At 39.4% G+C, this 26,089-nt stretch overlaps 1 protein-coding gene across 9 annotated transcripts in view; it reads right to left on the bottom strand.

Moving 5' to 3' along the window:
- The window catches only part of GALNT18 (polypeptide N-acetylgalactosaminyltransferase 18), a 342,505-nt gene that overhangs the window by 239,692 nt on the left and 76,724 nt on the right, over positions 1 to 26,089 (bottom strand). For 6 of the 9 annotated variants that reach the window (XR_008466254.1, XM_054200439.1, XM_054200444.1 and 3 more), the window contains exons 1-2: positions 7,814 to 8,106; positions 7,407 to 7,672 (exon numbers count right to left, since the gene is read on the bottom strand). The exons of 1 other annotated variant lie outside the window; for it this stretch is intronic. Coding sequence is in view for 7 of the 8 variants with exons in the window: in XM_054200439.1 (XP_054056414.1) it covers positions 7,407 to 7,641 (235 nt within the window). In the remaining variant the exon portion in view is untranslated. Of the gene's footprint in view, positions 1 to 7,406; positions 7,673 to 7,813; positions 8,109 to 26,089 lie in introns of those variants that run through there. 2 more of the 9 variants (XM_054200438.1, XM_054200437.1) reach the window with 2 other exon arrangements.

The following is a 26,089-nucleotide window of genomic DNA, read 5'->3' as shown; positions in this document are numbered from 1 at the left end:
GTTAAAAGCTGATGATCAAGTTCCTGGGCTGTTCTAATGGCAACCAAGGATCCCACATTATCCTCAGGAAGGCAGCTAAGCCATCTTCACAACTGCCTCCGCTGTCTCAAGATCTGAGCCCAATATTCACTTATTCACTTTTTTTAATCACCATGGATTTTCTTTACCTATCACGTCTCTAACATTCAGATGGATAATATTAGCTTATCGCATCATACCGCAGCTTATGCATGCTTTCATAGTATAACGTTGATGACAACCTTTCTGTTGAACACAGAATTAAATTAAACTGCTTCTGTGGCTTGTCACAGGTAAGGGAGCAACATTAGATAGAGGCAGGCAACAACTTCAACCTTTTGGCCCTAGAGATGATGGAGAAACCACATAGCCCATGCCAGGCTCAGTGATAAACAACTGCTTGTAGTCTCTGTTTTTATAATATAATGGAAAGCCTCATATTTTGCAGACATGCACTTGCAGGTCCAGATCCAGTACTACTGGAGGCAGAGGACTATTTCATAAGCACTCAGCTCATACAAGAGAAAAAAATAAAACTCCATCAGCCACAAACAAACAATACACCGGGATGTGATTCTAGAGTTCTGTCCTGTTCCTTTAACACAGAGAGTAAGTATCATTAGCATGTAGGAGTCATCTCTCAAAACACAGTCTTGAACTCAACGTACAGTAATACTGTCATGTTTGTTTCAGAAATACAGGGTGCACCTTGCGTACAGATGTGGCCATCTTTTTTTGACTCAGTAAACAAGAACAGAAACATCACATCATATGGCGACCTCAGCACCAGGTTCCTCTGAGCAAAGGCTCTTTTGAGTTTTAGGCCCTGAGCAAAGTCACACAGCTCTCTTTGCCTCCCCTTGTATGCACAACAGTTAATTGTCAGATCACAATCAACCCCAGACCACAATATGCCCAAGTGGAAGAATGGCTTTTACGTTGGACTGTTAAGGTAGATGTTGCCCTGAGAGAGCATGACGCGGAGACCAACCTGATCTCACACATAATACACAATTCCCAGCAGCTATGTGTATGTCTTGCTTTATGTGTCTTTTCATATGTATTTATCTATATTTCAGTCACGTAGATAAAATCACTCATTAGTACATGGGCACAACAGTCTAGCAGAAAGTCAAAAGACCTAAGTTTGAATCTCTGCACAGCTGCAGGCTGCTTGTGTCAACCTGAGCAACATTTTCCAAAGTGACACCTAGCCAGCATAAATGAAGCACTGAGCTGAGTCCAGAACCTTAAGCAGAATAGCTATCTCCATCTCTGCACAGCCCATAAATCATCTGCTCAAAGATTGTAGCACGCAATCCGCTCTTTCCACTGAAGCTGTGCCATTATGCAGAGATAACAAACGTCAACAAAAATGAACTTTTTCAGAGAGAAAAGGCAAAATTCTCCAGCTTAGCAATAAAAGAGCTTGTGGAGGGCATAGAAGTCACAGTTTCCAGCCTCTGCTCCTGATTCATTTTCTAACCTTTTGAAGACTTTCATGTGAACTACAGAAATTGTCTAGATTGAAGAAAACAGAATCCAGGTCAATTCTCTTCACAACTATAAAGCTACCATTCACTCTCACTTGGTAGCCAAATAAAACTTTTCTTGTTTCTGGCTCAAAAGAGACAATTTCAAAAAAAAAAAGGCAACTGGCACGCTATTCACACTGTATGAACCTGAAGAATTAATAGAGCAATCTAGCTGACAATCAGGAAAGAAAAAAAAAATAATTCATTCTGAAAAAATGACTTTAATCATGAAAGGAACCATTCGATGTCCAGGAATAAAATACAGTTACCTTAATAAGATCAGACTCCCACTTCTCAGTTTTGGCTACTGCATCCTAACCATGGAAAAAAAAATCCTTAGTGGAGGAACCATCACAAAAGAATATAATTAGAAAAGAAAAAAAGATATCAAAAGTACAAAAATGTTAACTTTAGTAACAGTAACAATAAATTACCAAGTCGTATTCAACACAGCCAATATCATTAAGTCTACAGTAGATGGTTCTTGAAATACCCTAACCTCCAGCAATGTTTGAAAATTTACAGCAATATAAGGCTCAGTGTCTTCTCACTCAAATCACTATAGTAAGGTTTTCTTTAGTGCACCCATTCCTAAGCGTGGAAGAACATGAAAGTCAAATTCAAATTAATCCACACTGACATGCAGCAATCGAGAATGACTTGAGAAGTCACAGCCTAAAGAGAAAAAATAATGGGATTATTCCTGCATGTCTTACATATCCAAGTAGTTCCTCCTCTTGCAGTTAGTTACATTGGGACACTGGGTCTCTTTGCTTGTATAGAGACTGTGCTCTGTAGCAGAGCAAGAGCTTTGTTCCCAGGGCTACTGTCTACTGCTGATTTGTTTCTCAGCAGAATAAATACACTGCAGTGAGTGATAAACATGCCTAATTGCTTTTGAGTTGAGGGAAACAAACTGGGGGGATTTAACAATAAATTATTCCCAAAAGGAAAGCAACACAAGAGTAAGAGACATGGTGGAACGCCCACGCGAATCCTAGTGAGCTTGACTTTATGGAATCTGGCTAGCTAGCCAGGCTGCAAAGAACAGCTATTACAAACCAGAGGTTTATATACCGCGTTTTTCTTCATGTTTGAGATCAAGAAATAAATAAAGGGTAGATATCAAATATGGGGTTTACTTATCCAAACTCTTAGATGGCTAAAATTAACAATCTGGGTTGACCTAGTTCCCGAACTCAAAATATGCAATTTCTGAAAGCAAATCATTCCACCCTAACACCTGTCCAGGACACAGGGAATGAATCCCACACTGGAGACCTCTCCCTCCCGCAACTGACCACAGAGAGTGATTAGATATCCAACTACGGGATAGCTAACATTAGCTGAAGTAAATCCACAGAGCAAATCATTCTAAGCAGCAGGTTGAGAGGTAACACATACAACTCCTCTCTCACAAACTTTCCCAAATAAGTCCACACAGTGCTTGACATTCCATTTATGACAACAGATGCAGCAGCTTGAGAAGATGAGGGACCAAAGTCCTAGTACGACACAGACGTCTTAGCACCATCCATTGATCTTAACTAAGAATTCAAGCGGTCCAGAAATGAACTGTCTGTTTACAACTTTAACTTAGATCTACTCTGTGTATTAACTGATCTACTCTATGTAATTTATTAGTTCTGTTTAGGTCCCAAGGCAGGGGGGGAGGCAGGGGGGGCGAGGAAGCAAGTTCATTTCATAGACTTCACAGTCCATAATCTTTTAAAATAATGCTTGAATGCAAACATCATTTGATTAAAACTAGGAAGGCTGAAAAATATTAAAATAACATTGCATAATAAGACAAACAGGATGGCATGCATGAGGTGTTTGAAGTGATATCGGCTTAACCACAGCACAGCTTTTCAAGAAAAAGATTCAGCTCATCACCTATGATGTCCTAAAGCTAGGCTGCAGAACACAATAAATTGCTCCTTTCTTGCTAATGTTTTTCCTCCTGTCATTGTTACAAACTAAGCAGCTGATTAAGAGCAGTCTGCCTGCTCACATGATCTTCCAACTGCACATGAAACGTAGGGCAGTTTTTTAGTTACAGAGCCAACGCATGATGCATTATTAAGATGAACGATGTGCTGTGATCTGTCTTGAAGCACTCTTGTATTGATTTTAATAAAATGAGAGTGTTTGGGGTTTTCTGAACCAGTGTGTTCCCTGTGAACTCAACAGAGCATACTGTTTTCAAATAAAATTGAGAAAAACTGATTTCAAACCCTAGGTTGGAACCACAGATATTTCACTTAACAAACTATTCGTTAACCTTAGCCCTTTAAAGTATAATAAATATTTTTCTGATAATAAATCTCAATAGTATGAGATTATACACGTGCCACACACCTTTGTTAGACATAAAAATGGACTGCATTTTGCATAAAACTATCCATCTGGTCTTTTCCTCGATTTCTTTCACACACATAAAAACACACATACGCACAATTAACCTAAAAAAATACACCATCTTGTTTGCAAACTCAAAAGGAAGTGGAAGCTGGAAGTTTCACTCAGTGGATTGCCTGCTAGCATAAAAGGAATGGCTCCTACTAAAGACTGGAGGGGGGAAAGGGAGGGGAGAATCCGGGTAGCATTCAGATGTAATTAACACACTGACAGAGAAAAGCATGCAGGTCATCATCATTGTAAAAAGGTAAAGTGATTTGACCAAAACCATCTCGTAAACTGTGGCAGGCCACAAGCCAAGAATTCATGATTCCCAGGCTTAAGCTCAAGTTCCTGCATCATGCTTCCACTCCACAAAATACCTCTGTGGTCCCTATTGCCCGGGTACACTTCAGTGCTGCCAGTCCTGCCCCAGACCGCCTACCACAGAAGTCAGGATACAGATGAATGACTCTTGCACAGCACGCCCATAAGCTACACGACATAAATTAACACATAATGAGGAAAGAAGGAAGCAGAGAAGTATTTCCAGCACCCAGAAAATGTGTGCAGAGAAATTATTATCCTTCAACATTTGCAGAAGTGTGGATACACAATGGTGTAAGATGTGCAATATGGCAGGTACATACTTGTGCATTCTTGGCCAATACCAGTACCCTTATTTCCCTTTACAATACTGTCCTTTCCGAACGCAACGCATGCACCCTTTCATTCTCTCTGAACTTCTCTTACCTGGAAATCTCTTTTCAGTCTGATACTTTTCTTGCCATGAAAATGTCTTTTTAAAAATACATACTTTAAAAAGTGTTTTATATGAAAGCATCTCTTGTTCCTTCTCATTTCCAGGACACTTGGTAAAATATTACAAGACTGCAATTTATATGCTAAAGAAATTCCCAGATGGCATCTAATTAAACAATTCAATCAGAAAATAAATTAAAATGAAATATTAGCGTAACCCCATGTGTAAAATGCAGCCATTAAAGCTCTCTGGTATTTGCAGGATATCTTATGGAATGCAATTCTATTACCCGTGCTAATTTCATGCCTGTTCAGCACTGCAGAACATCTGAGCTATTGACGCCTCTCTCCAACATAAGAAAGAAGTGGTCCAAGGAAAAGTTCAATAGCTAACCCGTACAGATAACCCTTATAAACTCATCCAGAACCATTACGGCAGCTGGTTTACCCAATTTATGGCAATGAATCTCAAACGTTTCTTAAAGCTGATGTCCAAGCTCATCCCAAACCCAGTCAAGCTTGGGATATTCCTTCCAATGACTACAGTGAGTTTTGCACTATGACCCAGAATTCACAGCATCCCACAGTGTTAAGCAAAATACGATGAAAATAACATCTTACTCTGCAATCTCTGATATAGGAATTCCATGTGAACTCCAGTTATTACAATTTGGCAAGTAAATGCACAGAAAATCCACCTAGGGATAATGATCTGTCATATTTATTTATTTAAGATTAAGTAGTTTCAATACAGTATGAGAACTTTGTAAACTTTATTTATTTTCCCTTAAATATATTTTAGTATTTATTATCAAACTGTTCAATTATTTCTAGAAGACTCTCTTCAACTTTTGTACAGATGTTATTTAAGGAAAGTATTTTCTTGTTTGGTTTATGCACAGTCACAAAAAGTCACAACAAAAGTTTATGCTCTAATCCGTGCTATACTCTGCCCCAATTTAAGTGTATCTTTCTTTACTACTCTGAGAAGAGCCACTAACCAAAGGAACGTGACAATATGGACATTGTTATTTTCCTTGAAAAGAAATAAGAGTATCAGAGCTTCACAGAAACAAACCTGAAGGAATTAGGCTCCAACCTCATAAGGAAATTCAATTAACTTCATGTATCTAACTCTTAAGAGTGCCTTTTGAAAAATCCCTGCTTCATACATGCTTCCACAGTGCACTCCACTGGCACACAGACAAGAATATACTTCCTTTCTAAAATCCATTTCAGGAATCAAGAAAAAACTTAAGGACTGCTTGAGAGAACTTAAAACTTGGAGAAGCTGCTATACCTCATCCTCCAGAAAAAAAGTTGTATTTTACTAATTTACCCAAGATGACAAGACTATCTGAGAAATGAAGGCATATACAAACTGAATGGTGGTGTTTCATATTTTTAAAAAAATTAATACAAGTCACAGCAAAGTAGCTGTGCTTTAATAGTACTGCAAATTTAGGAGTATTGATAAGCAGGGGAAGCCCAGTTCATACAGAATCAGCCACCATGCCTGCTCCACCTTTCTTCATATTCCCAGAACAGTTGACCAAAGCTGCCTGGAAGCAAGCAAGATTTTGTGCACTGGTGATAGGTATTCTTTACCATATGGTTTGCTCTCCCTTTTCAGATTTAGGAGAGACTAGAATTGGGATCTGAACATTCAGTAGAGGTTATGCAGAAGCAGAGAAAGGCAGTCCCTCCAGATTTTGGAAGAGCTCTCACCTACCCCCACCCTCAGCCTCCTTACTATCCAACCCACTTAGCAGACTGAGGGAATGACTACAATGCCACGCAGATGATGAAAATACAAAGCAAGACAGTAAAGATCACCCAGCAAAGCAAAGTCATGTAAAATCCCAAACTCCCAGGAAATAATCATATTCTCCCCCACTGCTTGCCCACTTCAACTCTTCTCCCAGAGCTCCCATTGAAAGGAGATCAAATTAAAAAGGCATTACACAAATGAGAGATTGCCCCAGTTATAATCTCAAGTGGCTCCCAGCACTACAGCAGCACTAAGGGAAAACCCTGAGCACACCCGGACACACACAGACTCTCATCGTGCATTAGCAGAGTCAGGTTTACAAGGGGAGGAGAACAAAAATTCCCCTCGCAGCAGCCCATTTTGGAAAAGAAAAATAACAAATATGAAACAACGATGCTAACAGCAAGATGGGAAGCGGTTCCCCTGTCCTTCGCGCCGAGCCCTCCCCGCAGACCCCCTACTTTATCGAGACACAGACAGGCACGGAGCTCAGGTCACGTTTATTACAGCACCAGGCCGAGCCCAGCCCGCCGGGGCTGCCGCCGCTGCCCAGCACCCGGGCCCAGCCGCCCCGCAGCCCTCCGCCGCCCGGCCGCCCCCGGCCCCACCCCGCAGCCGACGGCCCCGGCTCGCCTCCCCCTGCGGAGGGAGGGCGGGAGGGGAGCGGGGCAGGTCCCCCCCGCAGCCCGCCTCCGCCGCCCCGCTCGCCAAGCACCGGGAGGGGACCGGCGGGGACTCCCACACGCACCGCAGCCTCCGCGCAGCCCCCGGGCTCTTCCGGGCTGAGGAATGGCTCTCCCCGGTCGCGACAGAAATGTCACAGGCACAGACAACAAACGCGGCGGGAGGGGATGGAGACTGCACACGGCAAGCGGCGGGGTGGGGTGGGGAGGGAAAGCACGCGGGGGGTAAGGTGGTACCTTGGATGTGCTGCTTGATGACATTTTCCAAATGGTCCAGCCTTTCTATAATCCTTAAAGTGTCCCCTTTGTCTTCCTCTAACTTTTTTTCTGAGATCGGCTCCTGCACTTTCACATAAACACTGGCAATGTAGTTGGTGACCCAGCCCACGTACAGCAGGCAGACGATGTTAGTCATTCCACTCAAAATCACGCAAGTGGACACTAAAGTTTTGGTTTTCCTGGTGCACACCATCCTGAGATCCCTCCATATAGCTCCAAAAATCCTGTGATCCAGAAAACAAAAATAAACTGCGATGAAAATAAATCCTTTCCCCCCTTTCCCCGAAACGGAGACCACTCAGAAGTCAGTAATTTTCCATGCAAAAAGTTCTCTAATCCACAGAATAAAAATACTTGCCGCCTACCTAGAAGGAGAGGTGGGGGCGGGGAGGGCTGATAATTAGAATCCTGGATTTTAGTACATTAAAATAGCTCAAACTTTGCGATAGCAGTGCCGACAGGAGACCAGCAAGGCGTGCCAGCCGCCCGGCCGCCCCCTGCTCTTAAGCGCCAGCTCCTGCCAGGGGCATCACGGACACCAGCAGCCAAGTGCCCAAGTGTTGCAAACTTTGTTCCCTCCGACGCCGCTTCCCATCGCAACCGGCCACCGCTCCAGAATCAGACCTCGGGAGCAGCTTGCCGGAGAGTGGGGCTTGCTCGGCCGCGGATTGACAGCCCCTCCTCCAATAAAGAGCCTGCTCTGGCAGGGAGGTTGCTGCCATCGCCGTATGGCCGGCGGGGACCCGCGCGGGGCGGGGTTACCGCGGGGCCCACCTGCTCCTCGCACACTCGCTCTCACACACACACGGCGCTGGGGCCCCTCCGCCGTGCTGCAGGCCGGGGCGGGAGGGCGGGGACGGCGGCCGCCCTGCTATTTCTGTAGCCGGCTGCATGGAATTTCCAGTCTCCATGGGAAGAAGCAGCAGCAGCAGCCGGTTCCCCCTTTGCTGCGAGGTGCACGCTCCGCTGCTTGGCTGGAGAGCGCAGCCGGTATCATTAAGCTACATGCTCGCACAGAAGGTCATCCATTTGCCGGGGGAGGGGGGGGGGGGGGGCTGAAACCGGAGACATGCCTTTGGCTCGTCGGAGCTATCGGTTCCACAGCTCCAGATACCCAGCGACCACCCACTATTACAATAGGTTTGTCTTTCAGCCTGTTTGCGTGCCCCTCATCCCCGGGGAGGTTACATTATTAAAAGCTAATTGTTGCTTGCATCTGCACTGGCAAGCCCCAGTATCCATCCACCGACTCCCACAGGAACACGCTGTATCAGACGATACCCTGTCCAGAATTAGCTTCAGTATCAGGGACAGTATCAGTAACTCACAATTTACTTCAGTGTATTCATGCTGCTTTCCTCACCTCATATTTCACGTGCACTTTTGAAAGCACATTAAGAAGGCAAAATCCTCTTGATATGAATTCACAGTGATTTGGGAGAAGGTACACAATTGATTAATCTCTTCCATTCCCACTAGATAGGGACTTTTGTGATAAATTAGATCATTTTGGAGAGGGACTCTTTATCAGGGAACGTAGTGATAGGACAAGGAGTAACAGTTGTAAACTGAAAGAGGGTAGATTTAGATTAGATATTAGCAAGAAATTCTTTACTGTGAGGGTGGTGAGGCACTGGAACAGGTTGCCCTGTGGATGCCCCGACCCTTGAAGTGTTCAAGGCCAGGCTGGATGGGGCTTTGACCAACCTGGTCTAGTGGGAGGTGTCCCTGCCCATGGCAGGGGGGTTGGAACAAGATGATCTTCAAGGTCCCTTCCCACTCTAACTATTTTATGATTCTATGATTTTCTTTGATAGTCTCAAGACAGAAATGCAACATTAGCATGACCAGTAGTAGGAACAATGAGGCACCTGTTAATTAACACACTAAAAATTATTTTAAGTGCTTATTATCCAGTGAAAGCAAGAAGTAACAAATGCTGTGGATCATACTGTAGTTTTACATATGCAGTAAAAATAAATTTATCTTACTTCATTAGTCACCCTCCACAACTGATCACTACTCTAGGATTGTGCTGTCTGTGTGCAGAAAGCACAGCAGATACCAGGACACGCTATTATGAAGCATACAAGTGTGAGCATTCAAACTCTGCAATACCTTGAATGTACATTTCAATATCTTAATAGAAGTAAAAATAGATGATTTGTCTTAGGGCTTGGGGTTGTTATTTTTAAACTAATTATAAGCAATACCCAGTATTCAAGAGAGAAGGCAGGCAACTGTCCTGCCAAAAGGCAGAATGACTTCTTCCTTTCCATCAGTTGGTACTCCATAGAAACAGTAAAAACTACGGATACTCAAACACATACAAAAACAGCGCCAAGAGAAGCTGCAGTAAACTCTGCCAATGAAGCTCAAAAAACAAACTGCCTCCTCAGTCTTCTAAGCCTCTCTGAAAACTAACTGAAATTTTGGCCAATTTATAAGTACTTCCCCAGTGATACACTAAAGGAGGCCGGCCCAACAGAACTCGTTTGGAAATCAGAAAATATAACTCAAGGTATTTTAATGTGAAAAAGAGTATACATTTACATCTTAAGAAAAAAAATATTTCTAGTAATACAGGAAGTTTGCTAGACAAAACAGTCGATGAAAAATTTCAAGCTTTATAAAAGACAAAATATTGACAGAAGATACTAGTACAGCTCCATCGCATAAGTCAATTATCCTGCTTGGTCTGCAATGAACATTCGTCTGCAGCATCATTTATGTCCCCATTTCCTATCTTTGTACTTCAGTGTTACAGCTTTGTGTCTGGTAGCAACCGACAACAGTAAACACGTATCACTGAAATCTTTAATTTATCTAGACTCGCTTTAATCTTTGTAAACTCTGCCTGCAGTCACAAAATACAAATTTTTCAGCCCTGGCAATTTAGACAGAAACCAGGACTTAGCCTTGGACTTCTCCATGTAAAGCAAAACTTAACCGAAAACAATCCAGATAAGGGACGAGTAACAACTATTAATAAGTCATATTTTCCATGGAAGTTTATAAAATATTAACAAACAACTAACTGCTTTTATAAACAAATATGAACAGTACTTGTTACTAATAACCTTCAGCATACCCATAGTGACATAAAGGTTTAAAAAAAGATGGCTGATATGTCTCACGGGCCTAATGGGTTACTTATAACAGCACATAATTGATTAACCTTTTATTACAGTGACTATTAATAGTTCATTAGCCCTTTGCTCTCAACAGTTTTCTGATCATGTTTAAAATATAGTTTCATTTATAACTACGTTCTACTACCAAAGCTGCACTCCTCATCAGTAGAACAGTAATTCTCAGTCTCCTCATCTGAGCCCTGATTTCACTAAACTAGTGTTAAAACTTTGACTTCATATAGTAAAACCTCCAGAGGCTTTAATACATGAAAAATACACTTGCTTTTATGTCGCTGGTAATAATATTCTGGACTGGCCTCTTTAGATGTCTTTTTTTTTTATGAGTTTATACAAATTTGTAGGCATTCAAGTGTACGCCATTTAGAAATGGGTTGGTTTTGTCTTTTTGATTTATTGTATCCAAAGGAGCCCCCTTTGTGCAAGGTGTTATTCAAATACATAAGCAGTCCACTTTTATGATTTAATTGGAACAAAAACGGGAAAAGGAACAACAGGAGCACAGAAATGCTGCCAGCCTCACAGTATAGTGGGGGGGGAGCCCTAATTAGGTGATAAAAACTCTAAATGGTTCTTCTTTTTTAACATTTAAATTACGGGGAAGCACAAGGTCTATGAAATTTGTTCTCTTAAATCACAATGGTGTTTTTGAAAGTTCTACTTCAGGTGTTTAAGCTTCAGGAAGTACAATCTACTGTGCAGGTCATTAAACTAGGTGGCTGATTTTATCCTTGTCCCGATACCGATCTGCTATGTCACGCTATGCAAATTATTTCACTTCTGTTTCACTCTAGATAATAGAAAAAAAAATTTCTTAAAATTTGTATGTATTACAGGCTTCAATATGAATTGCCCCCAAGTACACTACTGTAATAAGACACTATTTCAACCATTGCTGAGGAAATATTAACCGCATAACCTAGTAAATACAGCTGCCACTTATCTTGCATTAAAGTGTTCTGTAAAGAAAGTAATTCAATTAGTATTTCTTACCTGTCATTACCGTTCAGGGAAGGAAAATGATAGAAAAAAAAATATGTTTAAGAACTAAATTTTTATTGTTGCATTTTGATGTGGGCTAAAACATTTTTATTAGTAAGAAGGTCCTTGAAGAAGGCAGTAGCAAAACATCAGAACCAATGGTATTTACATCCCATTTTACAAGAACGTGTTCCTTACACCTGATTAGAAAACAATGGAAAAGCTTAAAGTTTTAACATTATTTTGATTGCATTCTATTGAGATTCTCAGCTGAAATCCTATTAGTTTGTGGAGATATAATCTTCATTATTATCTAGTCTGAGTAGATTTTCTTCTATTATTCCTTCCCTCTCACCCACAATGATCACATCTTTTCTTTGGATGATGATAAAAAATTCCAGAGGCACTCAAAAAGCAACACTGCATTTTACATTGTGGAGAGAGATGACCAAATGCATGCAGAAAAGTCTGAATCACCCTGAGTAGGTAATTTTTTTTGAAGCTCTGCTGTCCAGGTCTGTACATATGAATCAAAAACTGTCTCTTGAGCAGAGATTACCCCTTCTGTAGATGAGCTCTTCCCAACAGTTCAAGTTATGAAGCTGGTTTTTTTAGCTCACCAAAAGAGATAGCTTTGTTGTATTTTGAATGTAAAGGTTATGAGTTCAGTCCCCACGGAAGTGATCTGATGATCTTTGGTATCTATTGTCCCTAGTCATCTCTCTCACTAAATTTAAACCAATCTTAAAAATTTTATTAAATCATAAAAAGACATATGCAGGTATCGCAGATACCTTTGCATGTTCTGTAGCTGGGTTTTGAAGGAAGGGGTTTGTTATATGGATGTTCCAGATAATGAACATGAACTGAAAAAGAAAAAAAAAGGAAAAGAAAAAAAGAAGAAAAACAGGAAAAAGTTGAATGGATGAAAAGTGGGGTGGAAGAAGACAATAGAAAAATAAAAACTGCTTTTTCCTTGTTATGCTGGGATACATTATCATGATCTTTATTCCTCTGGCATTTTCTCTCTTCCCCACAACTCTTACTCTCTCTCTCTCTCTTGCCTTCTTTGAGTCCATATCTGTTCTCTTCATTTTCTGTTATTCCCATCCCTCATTTAAAAATCATTTTTAAGTTTACACTAGCTGTGTTACACATCACCCTTTGTGACATTTTTATGAATCAACAGTTCATTTAGGTTACGCAGGACTCCTCACTTTTCAGTGCTTGGCAAAGACTGCTCAGTAAAAAATGCACTACAGTAAAACTCAGTCTCCTATTGCGATACTGCAGTCTCCCAAGGCGGAAAGGTAGTATGCTGCCCAACTCACAGGCATTCAATGGCATGTGGATAATTAACATCCACAAAGCATCCTTTCAAAATCATTTACTTTGCACTGAAAAGAAGAAATGAAACAATACAGAAGATACAGAAACAAGAGACAGAGTGTGTGGGTGCTATTTCAAGTTGAAAACTGAACTGGATCCTGTCTTGTGGATTGAGCTCTCACTGCACATAAAGCAATGAGGAAACACGTCATGCAAAGGGAACAGAACAGAGCTGGCAGAAACATTAAAACATCTCATGGAAACACGTACAAAAGCAACCTGCAAGAGACAGGGGCACATGGGTCCACACTTCTTCTCCTTCATCACCAGATTCATACCTTAGAAGACATTTGCTATCCCCCTTATACTTATGCTATAAAATTTATGTCTGTATTTTTTGTTTCCAGATGGCACTTTCCACTCTCAGTGTTTGCCAGGCTTACCTAGTCCATTTGTCCTTCCAAAACGTTTTTCCATCCGAAACATCTAAAATGACTTTATACTTTAATTGATCTCTGCTATGGTGTTTTATTAGTTACTTTTACGCACTGGCATGATTTATTTTTTTTCTGGCAGCATTACACTGCACTATTTATTTGCCGTAAAACTCTCAGTTAATCCATCTCAAGTGAATCACGTGTGACCAGCAATTCACCAGTATGAGTAAAATATGCAACATATGGCCCTTTGCAAGTGGCATGTCTACAGTTACTCAGAGAAGCATTACGTTCTGTTCTTTTCAAAGCCGTGATGCACCTACCCCAACACCCCAATGACAACCCTGTCCCTAAGCAACTTCAAGTATATTCGGTTTTGGGTGTTAAGCCTCATTTGAAACACATTTCCAGAGGTTGTGGCCCACCCAATCTCTGAATCTTTTTATGTTCAGAAGGAAAAAAATAGGTAAACACAAATTCATTTGTGATATCTAAAAATCTTGTCTTTCTCCACCCAGTTCTCAGTGCTGGGTTTTTTTCTGTCTTTAACTATAATAATACAGATCATTGTACTACGTCAAGCAAAAACTGATGTAGCTGAATATCCTATTTCCAAATACTGTCTAACTCTGAACATTTAGGGACAAGAATAGTCCTTTTGCCTGGCAAAGCTTCAACACATTTAATGACTTAAAGCCTTTCTGTGTCAGAGGTTGCAACCAAGCAATTGCTTACACTAGCTATGTAAGCAATTACAAATTCACAAATTAATCCCTTTTTGAAACCTGTACTTTCTCATATTCTAAGGAAACAGGAACAATCACTTTGCATTCATCTTTCCATGTGTGATTGTACAGGCCTATCATATTCCTTCTCAGATGGCTCTTGGCCAATCTGAGTCTCTTATATGCAGTCTCTTCTCACATGAAAGGAACTCCATACTGCAATTACTTTGTCCTTTTCTGCTTTCACCCTTTTTTTTTTTTTTCATTTTGAGATGGGATGACATGGCAGCTCAGATTGATGCATCATTTCATACACCATCTTATTCTCAGCTCCCTCCTTTGTAATTCCTAACACTGTCAGCTTTCTCAACTGTCACTACGCCTGAAGTTAATATCAGCAAACTACTCACAAAGATCTCCTCCTCGGTTATATAAATATAAAGCCCAGTAATAAACTAGATGTAGTTTTGTTGGTCTTTCTAGGTGTAGGATGCCTCAAATTTTGCTATTTCATCAACTTGGCATCTCTAACCTTTTGCAGTTAGCTTTAGAAATTACTATAGTGAATAAGGTATCCTCACAATTTACATGCTTTTCTGAACATGTCTACACATGCTAAACAACGCAGACCGCAATCTCCACTTACTCATGACCATCCTCTTTTTGGGAACTAATGATTTCTTCCTATTCTTTGTTCTTTCTGTCTTCATCAGTTTTTAATGCATGAATGGAGTTTCTCCTTATGCATAATGGGCTTGGAGAGCAAACTCCTAGGAAGGTTTTGCAGCCCAAGTTCAATTAAATCCAGCATCAACCATATCACCATTATCCATATGTTTTCTGATGTTTCAAAAAAAATTCAGTAAATAGGTGGAAAGTTACTTCCTTCAATTGCTCATAAGAGAACTATTTATCAAGATAAAATTCAGAAGAAATAATTACCCTCTATCTCATAGGAATAGCATTATATATTTTTAGGCTTTCTGGAGGCTTGGAGCTTCATTTTGTTTCAGAGGCATTTAAGCGCATTACGTCAGGTAATAGAAACCACTATTGAGTGAAGGGGTAGAACCTCAGAAGTGACTGAAAACTGAAAAAAAGAGAGAACGGAACATTAAAGGAATTGTCCTTTTTAATCTGAATTGATGGTTAGAAAAAAAATGGATGACCTCTGAAGGCTCAGTTTATCGCTCAACCAGAAATTATAAAGAATCTGGATGATTCTTCTTTACTGGTTTAATGCTAGGTAGGACAGACACCCTTGAAGGATAATGCTGGTGAAATCAGTTGGTTTAATTCTTCAGTTTCCCAATCAATGTTATCCCAGCCTTTTTAAAGATGAGTTCTGGGCAGCTGTCCTTCAGCCAATAGTTACAGTAAATGCACAAGACCCTCTGTTGATGTTCTTTTGCCAAATTCACATCGAAGCATGCAATTCAGCTGAAACATGGATTCTACAATTTGAGACTGTTGAAACAACTTTCTGGAAAACACCTTCTTTCATCAGGTACTGCAGCCACAGCTTCAGCAAACCAACAATTTACATTTACGTTACTAACTTACCCAGAGTAAGTTAGTAATTCATTCTCTTTTTTAGGTAGCTGAAAAAACCTTCAGTTTTTTGTGTGTTTTTGTTAGTTTGTTTTTGTTTTTTAAAGGATTTGATGATGTCCAGGAGTAAACTCTTCTCTGATCCATTGACTGGATCAACAATAACAACCCCCAAACAAACAAAAAAGCCCTTGTGCCACTTTTAAACAAAACTGACTCCACAACAAGAAAGCTTTCAGACCAGCTTGGTATGACAACAAGAAGTATAAGAAGAGATGGAAGTTTTTATTTGTTTGGGTCTGGAATATCAGGCTGGTCTGTGCTGCAAGAAAATCTAACAAAAGTAAGCAACATATTAATACTTCCAAAAGACTTCCTTTTGTTTAAAAAAAAGAGAGACACTTACAAAAGTCATCTAAGTACTCCAAAAGAAAGCCCCCAGAGGAAGCAATGGATTAGAGTCATGAGTTATTTCAACAGCCAGTACAGCTCACCCCGTATATGATTCAGGAATTTTTATATATAATTCTTTAGTCCTTCAGGTAGCCCTCCTGATTTTAGAACTGCTGAGAAGAATATTTCAAGGAATAAAGTTCAGAAAAAACTTATAATCCTTTTTAAAAAAAAAATAAAGGAAAGGTTGGTACTCATAAAAAAATTTTTTTAAGAATCTCATATGTAGTTCCAACCAGATTCTTTCCTCACTAAATAACAATATTCCAGATGGTATACATTTGAGTCATATCCACATACTCTTTTGATATGCAGCAGTCACATTCCTTACATTTTGTTCAGTGGGATACATATGTTCTATGGTCTTTGGCACAACAAATCAAGCACACCCCCTTCCATCTTAGAATTGTTCAAAAGTATGGAAGTGTTGAGTTACAACATGGCAGTAAATTTCATTTTTAATGCAGTCCCGTATCTCAACCCGTCATCCTGGGGTAGGCTTGTATCAGTTGCATCTTCCAAAAGAAGGTCAGAAAAAGATTTAGGATTAGATTATATGCACAATAGGCTTCCATATAACCATTGGCTTCAGCATGCTTGCATCAGTTAAAGATAAAAGTTCCTAGTTTACATTTTCAGAATCTGTAGCTCTAAAAGCACTTTAAAATGCCATTAATTAAAACTTTCCCTCCTCTGGGAAAGACAGCAAATATTTCTTCTGTCACACCTTCGTGGAGCCACAAATCAAGAGATCTCAGTGTTTGACACAGACAGTCATTAAGAAGTTCAACACAGGTTATGAACATCCTTCAACACGTTGAGATGAAGCACAAATAAGTTCATGTTTCAAGCATGAGGCATGAATGGTTCATTAATGTGAACTATTCAGGTTCAACATATCTGAACTGTTACTTGAATCAGACCTAGACCACCAAAATCTTAGCATTTACTCCTAAAAATTAAGTGTCTTTGTCTTCCTGAAAAGTCAGCTCTTCCATCCTACATCATACCTGGCACAATTAGCAGCAGACAGCCCCAGTACACCAAAGGAACAATAACCTTTGAACACCACCTGAAAAGAAAGTAACTACCTACTGAAAAGCTTCCTGAAGTCTGCAACGCAATTTGGAGATCTTACATCAAAACAATGACCCCATATGACATTGGTTTCAAAAATGAAAAACACAGCATAAGTGAGAGCTATTTGTATAAATGAAGAAAAGTCTGAGGGACCTAGGCTTGACTAAATCTGTGAATGGTCCACATAAATCAACGAATTCTCGGTTACCGAGACTATCAAAGCCAATCGGGCACTAGCAAAGGGATTTAACAAATCAAAGTAAGCTCAAAGCATAAAGTAGCATTAACTTTTAGGGAGACTTACTGTATCTCTGTGAGCCTAAAGAATTATAAGTTGGTCAAAAAGAAAAAAGCCAAGGAAAATACTTTGGTACTTGTAACATGAGGAAATGGAGCACCAGTTTCACTGAGATTTTGCTTAGATTATAAGGACTGGGCCGTTGAAGGTATAAGCACGAGAAGATGGCATGAAAACAAACTACATGAGGATTTTAAACGGAAAAGTTATGACGCAGCTGGAAATATTGCCATAACTGTGCAAAAACTCTGGATGACAACTTGAGGCCATTGTGAGTCATTGCACTTCTGTGGGTTGATGGTACAACAGGTAGAAATAAAATGCTATTATATAATTTGGAAGATTTCCAGTCTGGAAGCTGGCTTCAGATACAATCAATTCTAGGCTCCAGTTGTAACATTATTTACAGCTTAATTTATAGCTTGAATTTTTATCAGCACAACACACAAATCCACATCTTCTTCAGGCCAAATAAAAGCTACAAAATGTCTTTTGTAACAGGCACCATGACAGGATTACAAAAATGTTCAGCCTTTTTTGACCGGAGGACTGCAAATGAGAACATAATTTTTTTCCGTTGTTTCTTTTTTGGTTTTTTTTTTTTTTTGGAATGTGCTCAAGTGGTTTCACCCTTCCTTGTATTGTCTTTCCTAGTCAAGTTCAAAACTAAACAGGACTCACATTATGGCTACTGCTTTGTTCGTTGCCAAATTCATACCGGATGTCAGAAAAACATCAAACTATTTATTCCGTTCTTGGTCTTAAATAACCTGCGCACTAAGAAAAATAATTTTGTTTTATAAAATCACCTACTTTTATAAAGCTCAAGACAAGAAAGAGCATGAATTTCTATTTGCCTCTGCTAATGCCAGCTCACAGTATGTCCAGTTATAGAATAAGTTACCACCAATTAGCAATACTACAAGATCTTCTAAGGAAGCAAGCAGCTGAATTTCCCTGTGTAGGCATCTCAGTTTACCTTCCTGTTCATTACACTATTTACTCCATATGTGCTGTAACAGTCGCTTCCAGATTCTCTTCTGCCCTACAGAGAACTTCCGTAAAAACATTGCTGGCTCCTGGGGTCTAGAACAGAAAATGAGAGCTCAAGCAACTATTGGAATCCTTGCTGTTACTGAAATACCAAACACCACATGTTTAAAGAATAAAGAAGGAGTTTACTATGGAAATTGAATGAGAAAAAGATACTCAGAAGTAAAAATTTATGCACTAGATCTGTAGTACTAGTCAGGAGATGGAATCAGAAAGCAATCCACAACAGGAAGGGATATAAGAGCTTCAGAGATTTTTAAAAATTTTGGTTTTTCAGTTACCTCAAAACAGTCCATGTTAAGAGACACTGGTTCAGTTCCTTAGGTTGCCACAGCTTTGATGAATTAAATGGCAATTTTTGAAATCCAACAACCTGCCCAACTACTTATTTTGAAGTCTTAGAGGATATCTAAGTCATCATTTTTCAGCCACTGAGATGGCATCCAGACACTTTAAAGGCTGCTGTTGCTTGTGTTTACCAACCTATACAGTTTCAAAAAAGCTACAAGATAACATGGGTTGAAGAATAAGGTGCAATCTGTTTAAATCACACCATGTCTCTTCCTCCCTAGCACCTCTTAGTTGTGTGTTTTCAACTACCCAGTTTTATGGTGTTAGTTTTGTTAGACAATTTCCTGTATAGGATTACATTCCATTGGCTTCTTGACAAAAACATTCAGGCTGGAAGAGCCAAAATCTTCAACCATCAACTAGAATAGCGTAGCTGACATATGTCTTCAGGCAACTGCAGTCTGACATCTACAAACACCACTGTGCTAAAACACAAATTTCACTAATCTTAAACAACACTTCATGTTGCGACTTAGATATCATTATACCAGCAATGAACATAGGCCAGAACTGTTGTGTTTAATGCCATCTTCGCAGCAGGAACTCAGGTTAACCTCAACCATAAAACAGTGCTAACCAAAACAGCCTTTTTCAACACAATGGGGAGAAGGGCAAAGAACTTCAGCTGAAATAAATCAGCACAGATCTGTTGAAATGATAAAAGAACAAGAGTCTCTACCAGCTAACAGTCCGAATTCCTTTATTTAATGTCCTGTTCATTAAAAGATCTTCTAAGTTCTTGTAGTTATCATTATAGGATGCAATTTGTTGCTTTATGATTTAGACAAGTCTTTAGTGAATGCAAGGTGTCCAAGCACAGGTGCCTGTGTTTCCAACTGGCAAGGTAGCCATAAGATGCTCAAAGTCAGTTGTATAGAAATCACAGAAACGCACTCTCAGTTTAGAGCCAAGAATGCTCCATCTGCTAATGAAGAAAACAAGACTAAGTTGAATCCTGCTGTCATCCTTTTCATTAGTGGTAACTACTGAATAGACTAGAAAAAGCTGATGAGGACAATCCACTAAGGTTAAAGACCTTGGATGGTGATTCTATCTAGCTGTTGATAAAGTGGTGCAATATAGACCATAGATATCCATTTGTAAAGTCTGTAAATCACAGCAGACACTGCTTCTCTATAGCTTGTAAACAGTATAGTTATTTTAGCGACAGAAATTCTGCTCAAGGCTCATGTGTTATTTAAAAGAGCCTCACGCTTTCTCCCCGCCCAGGACCTGCCTCAGCAGAATTCTGTTTCTTTCACCAGGGTGTTAGAAAGGTTCCGCTACATATGTTTCGGAAATAAAGTTTTCAACTCAGAGAATTAATGTCAATACTTGGTGGGCCACCAATGCCATGGAAAAGTAGTGTAAAGTGCCACTACTAGTAATGTCCCAAATGACAACAGCACTTCCTCCTCCTGCATCTAGACTTCTCATCTGAAGTCCCTCAGGAACAAGATGATACAGAATCAAGATTCACATACTGATATGCATGGTAAACAATCCATACAAAGAACATTTTAAGCTCTTGCAGCGGAAAGTAAAGAGCAAAGGGTAGACAGAAGGTAGAGGATTATGAAAAAAAGACAGGAAAACCACTCAACCTGTAAGCAAAGGGAAAAAACAAGGTCCAATAAAAATTTTACAGGTAGTATTAAGCGTTCACCAGTGACACAAGGAACAACTCTATGCTTTATTTTTTCTCTCAAGGGAAGGACCACTGGAAAGACTAAAGAGAAGCATCTAATCTGCTGTTTATTTTTTGGTGATACGAATTTATTTTACTTCCTGCTGTAAAAGACTTGGGAAAAAAACCAACCATGTTTCAGAGTAATTTTTTCCCCCAGCTCAAGCAATTTCCACCAGTTTTAACTTAGATTTATCTATTGCATGCCAAGCATTATTTCATTAAAATGCTGTGTTCTGAGGATGACTCATCAGTCAAATAATATTTCTGTAAAATATCTGCAGAACTCAGTGATACCAGGCTGCAGAATACACTGCTAGCTGTTAAGAGCAGTAATAACTCTAGTTGCCATTTTTGATGATAGGACAAGTAAGTAGCCATAATTTGGGAGTTATTATCATTGCGGTTTTTGTTAAGCAAGACCTTCTGTTTGCTATGAAGAATCATCATTACCCATTTCTCTCAGTAGGCCTGTTTTCATGCTTGTAAGTACATTCTGATCCTTTCTGATAATCAAATGGCATTTGAAACACTCAGCATACAGCAATAAGGTGACTTTGGTGTTTTGTGATAGGACATCTCTTGGTAAGGGATACCTTTAAAACAGGTAACTGTTTTGAAGCCAGTCTGTAGCAAAGAGAACTCATGAGACTTCTATGATGCTAGCAACTTAGATTTGTTGCATTTTTCAGAAAAGTCAAACTGACATCATCCTATAATACCTCTACCATCTTGAAAGTTCAATTGCAAGGTCCTTTTTACAAGGCCTGAACATAGAAGTTAATGTCCTTAAACCTTAAAGGGCAATATAAATGCCAAGCTCCTCAGAAAACTTTGGAAAAAGTGAGCCAGGCCTCCTGGACTCACTTTTATAATTTTTATTTATTTTTTTATGAGGAATTATAGGAAATAGCTTTCCTTGTGATTTTTTGTTATTTTCCTTAAACCAAAACAACTTAATAGCTATGACAAATGCAAAAGGAGGAATAAAAGTAAAGTGCCGCAAGCTTCTTTCATTAAAGTCTGTTTTTCAATTCTCTATCTCTGGTAAAAGAGCCCAGGAATATCTCTACAATACCAACACTGCTTCATTGTTTTTGTTTTGTTTAAATGAGGCAACATACATCAATCCAGCAGCAAGAAAAAAAGAATTGTCTTCCTCCTCTGACGTGTGGGAATATGCAATGAAATAGATTACATTTTGGCTCATAAATCAAAATTTTATCATTAGCACTGTCATCGTGAGATACAATACCACTTCGTTGATCAAAGGCTAGAGAATACTACTACTTAGGACAGTAGGAAGTAGAAATATTTCAAACTAATTCATGTCCACTGTTAAGATACTAATTTATTCAACTCAGTTTTTTAAAAAATGAGAAAATAGACCCAAATATGAGTAAAATAACTACATTATTTCTTTAAAGCCATTAACTTCAGGCAACATACAGGACAAATACAATTAATAGCTCATTGAGAAATATTAATTTCTTCCCTGAGAAAATTTCAACAAAGATGAAAAGCATTCATCTCAAATCTGACTTCAAAGCCTTTGCTTAAAACCTAGGTATGGGGGTTCCCCCCCCCCCACAGGTTTTCCACAGAAAGCATTCCTTTCTGTGGGAAAATGCATTTTCATTAAAAATAAAATAAAATAAAATAATAATAAAATTCGATTACCAGCATGCTAACTTACATTTTTTTTCCGATTAAGTGGTATTTTTAATGCTGTATATTTATGCTGCATTACTTCTGAACTGTTCCACATTCTTACAGTGAAATAAAAAGAAATCAGTCAGTTAAAGGACATACTTGTTTGAAATAAAAAGAAAAGAATCTGTGGACTAGTTTAGAAAGAAACTAATCCAAGAGTAGGTTCACAACCCTGTAGGATATTAAAACTGTAGTAAGTCTATCATGCTTTTAAAAACAAAACCAAAACACCACCACAAAAAGAAAAAACCCTGCTCCTTTCCTGTATCTCAAAACCTAAGATTTTAGAAAATAACTGAAACATTTACTTTTAACCTTTAAGCCATCTTTAATGGATACCCTAATTCAAGACATAAGATGCCACATGATTGACATCCATCTTCATGAACTAGAAATAGGATACCTTTCATATCAGATAGGATACATAGTTCTTGCACTGTTTCTGTGTTGGGGAACATTATAAAGCCGAATACATTTTGTTCTGCATCTGGAGTTTAATTAGGTTAAATGAAGTTTATTTCCTTTTTCAGTTTATTGAACAAAGAATTATGACTCCTCTTATAGTCATAAAGCCACTCACAATCCACAGAAGGGGTCACCTCAGACAGGTGTTCCCCCATACCTGTTCCCTGTTACCTGATTGCCAAGCAAGGTATCTGGATCAGATAACTACGGCAAACCCCTCTCTAATCTGTGTGTCGGTCAGTCCTTCCCTACTGATGGTACTGCCTCACAGAGAGATTAATGATCCTGCTTTGATCAACAAAGTAGGCTCCTCTCCCTCAGGCGGCAGAAGCTCAAACAGCTCAGTGTAGTTTCTGCTATTGACTTAGAGAAGGAGTGTTATATAGGCATCAGGGCACAAGAATAAGATTTCTTTAAGACAGAGCTTACAACTAGAAGAAAGAAAAAAAAAAAGGGCAAAGCTTCTCCAGATTTTTGACAGGAATTTATAGAGCACTGAAATTTGATGCTGCAGTAGGAAAATACACAAAAGCCTTGTTAAATGGGCCTATCTCAAGAAGCACTGAGGAAAAATTTATCCCTACAACAGAAAAAGGCCTTACTGAGTTCTACAGGCAACAGCACAAACCCCCAAAGTATTTATAGAGGTATAAAGAATGCTCACGGGAAGAGATGAGGAATTCCTACAACAAGATTCTCACTAAAGAAAGAAAAAAAATAATCCCACTTTTGATAATAAACAGAAGAGCAATTAAAAAGCATCAATTATGACCATTAGAGAGAGGTGGCATCAAGATCGGAGAGGAGATAAAAGATCCTCTTACGGGCCACGCAGGTGCACAGTATGCTAAGATTCAGTCCAAACTAGAGTATTCAGAACAACAAAGCAGTGAAGTTTCCTTGAAATTTATTTGAATCTTCCAGTGAGCATAAATATTTGAACAGAGATAGAAGGGTGTTTTCTCTTGACTATACTGCGTGGGGGAAAAAAGAAGGGCAGGGGTTGTCAAGGATTTTAATATTTTTTTTGTTGGTGGAGAAAGGAGGGAGCATGCTATTTTATGACAGCAATCATGGCATATTGGAAAACCCTACTAACCGCAACTGCTATTGCTCTTGGCAAAACCGTCATATTGGCATGAACAGAATCTTTTATGTGTTATTTACTATTGTCCATCAATGCCACTAGGGGGATAGGTTTCAAAAATTCTGGAACAGCAGAGAGAGGGTAAAATTCTTAAGCAACAATTCTTAAGGCTGACGCAGCCTTGTTAACCTGAACGGACCATTCCGATCTTAAACCAGTGGACATGTTCCCCCTCTTTTTGTGAGCTTTCCCGGGGGGTGGAAAGAACACCAGCAGAAACATCCCAAATTGCAGAGATCACAGTAAGTGTTTCAGACCAATTATACCACCCACTATTCTGACATATTCGTGGACACTATTCTGAGAGCACTTATTAAGGAACAACAGGGATGAATGGCCCCAGTTCATGATCCAGCCTTAGACACCGCTTACACAAACACTGTATTACCAAAAGGTCACATCTTTGGGGGGGTTCAGAATTTATTTTATTTTTTTACCTTTTTTTTTTTTTAATTCTAATGTTAACAATGGAAGTTTCCTACCATAGAAGGCTTGATAGCCTCACATATGTAAGAAACCATGAATGTGACTATTTCCTATTACATAAATAAATCTTTGACTGTAACCCACTTATTACAAGAATGATACTCCAAACAAGATTAATATATGGTATAGTAGCATTGTTAAATGTTCGGTAATTCTTTAAAGAGAAGAGAGTTCTAACACTTAAAATCTTAACTAAAGTTTTAGATATGGCAAAGAAATTGTGCTTAGGGTTTCAATTTCCCTTCAAAAAGATGGGGACTGCCCCGAAAATACTTGATCTGCTCCTCTCTCTCTCTTTCCTTCCTTTTGTCCACTTCCCCCACCACCACCTCAATGTTTTAGGAGTTTTAATGAGTTCCAGTTCAGCAGCTAAATCAGATAAAACCTAACTATAGCAATTACTATGCCAAGTGGAGACAAATTAAAATAAATAAACAAACCAACCCAAAAAACAGGGAAAACCTCTCAACCTCTGCAACTGCAATTATATCTACTTTCATTCATTAAATATAAGAACCACTGAAGTTGCTATAAATGCCACCTCCTTCCAACTTGTGTCACTGTCAGTGGAAATCTAGAACCCCTACTGAAATTTTGCTAGATGCTGTTGCCAAAAGCTGCATTTTTTTCTTTCTGCTAAATAAATGTCAAGCAGATCTGAAAGACAATACAGATGGAGGCTAAAGGAGGCTTAACACCACTAATTCATGCATCACTGCCGTTGGGCTTTGCTGAGCATTTCACTAGACTGCTTTCTTTCCAGTAGGCTAACACAATGAATCTGCATCAGAGACCAATAATTTAATTAACTGGTTGAAGCTGGTTGGGTTGGAACATGAAAGACTCAGCAAGACTGTAAATGAGAGGGTGTATATTTACACAGTTTTCTCCAAATGAAGTAGAGTTCATTCATAAAGAAACTTAATGGACAGTAAATTTTATTGCATCTATTCAGGGAAAAAAATTTTCCAAACACATTTAGCTGAAAGCTCAAGTATAAAGACAGGGACTCTGCAACCACTACACTGCAAAAGTACTATTCATGAACCTAAGGTTACATGTTTGTCCTTCACTGCTTACAAGAAAAATCTTCATCTTATAGCAGTATCTTTCCCAGAGGGCAGTTTCCACTAGCCACACGTAAACATGAAATCCATGTACACTGGCTGCAAACATTGCTGTTTTTCTCACCTAGTTGCATCTGGAAATAGGAAGTTTTCTTATTTCAGACTAATAGAACTGTCTGACAGTTAGAGAACTGCAATATTGTTAAATCTGAGATTGCTGAGAAGCACCAAGGGGGCCCTGGTGGACAACAAGCTCAATATCACGAACAGTGTGGTGTTGCAGCAAAGAAAGCCAACGGGAAGCTGGGCTGCATCCACAAGAGCATCAGCAGCAGAGATAAAGATGGCATTACCCCACTCTACTCAGCACTCGTCAGGCCAAACCTGGAATACTATGTTCAATTTTGGTCCCTGCTATACAAAAAAGATGTGGACAGGTTGGAGAGGGTCCAGATGATCAAAAGGACTGGGAAGCCTGCCACATGAGGGAAGACTGAGAAAACTGGATTTGTTCAACCTTGAGAAAAGGCAGCTTAGGGGAGACCTTATCACTACGTTCCAGTATTTAAAGAGTGGCTACAAAGAAAATGGAGACTTCCTTTTTACAAGGAGTCACATGCAAAAGACGAGGGGTCGTGGGTACAACTTGCTCCAGGCGAGATTTTT

This window comes from Rissa tridactyla, chromosome 4 (genome assembly GCF_028500815.1).
Source record: "Rissa tridactyla isolate bRisTri1 chromosome 4, bRisTri1.patW.cur.20221130, whole genome shotgun sequence".
Taxonomy (NCBI): domain Eukaryota; kingdom Metazoa; phylum Chordata; class Aves; order Charadriiformes; family Laridae; genus Rissa; species Rissa tridactyla.
This window is presented reverse-complemented; position numbering and strand designations above follow the sequence as displayed.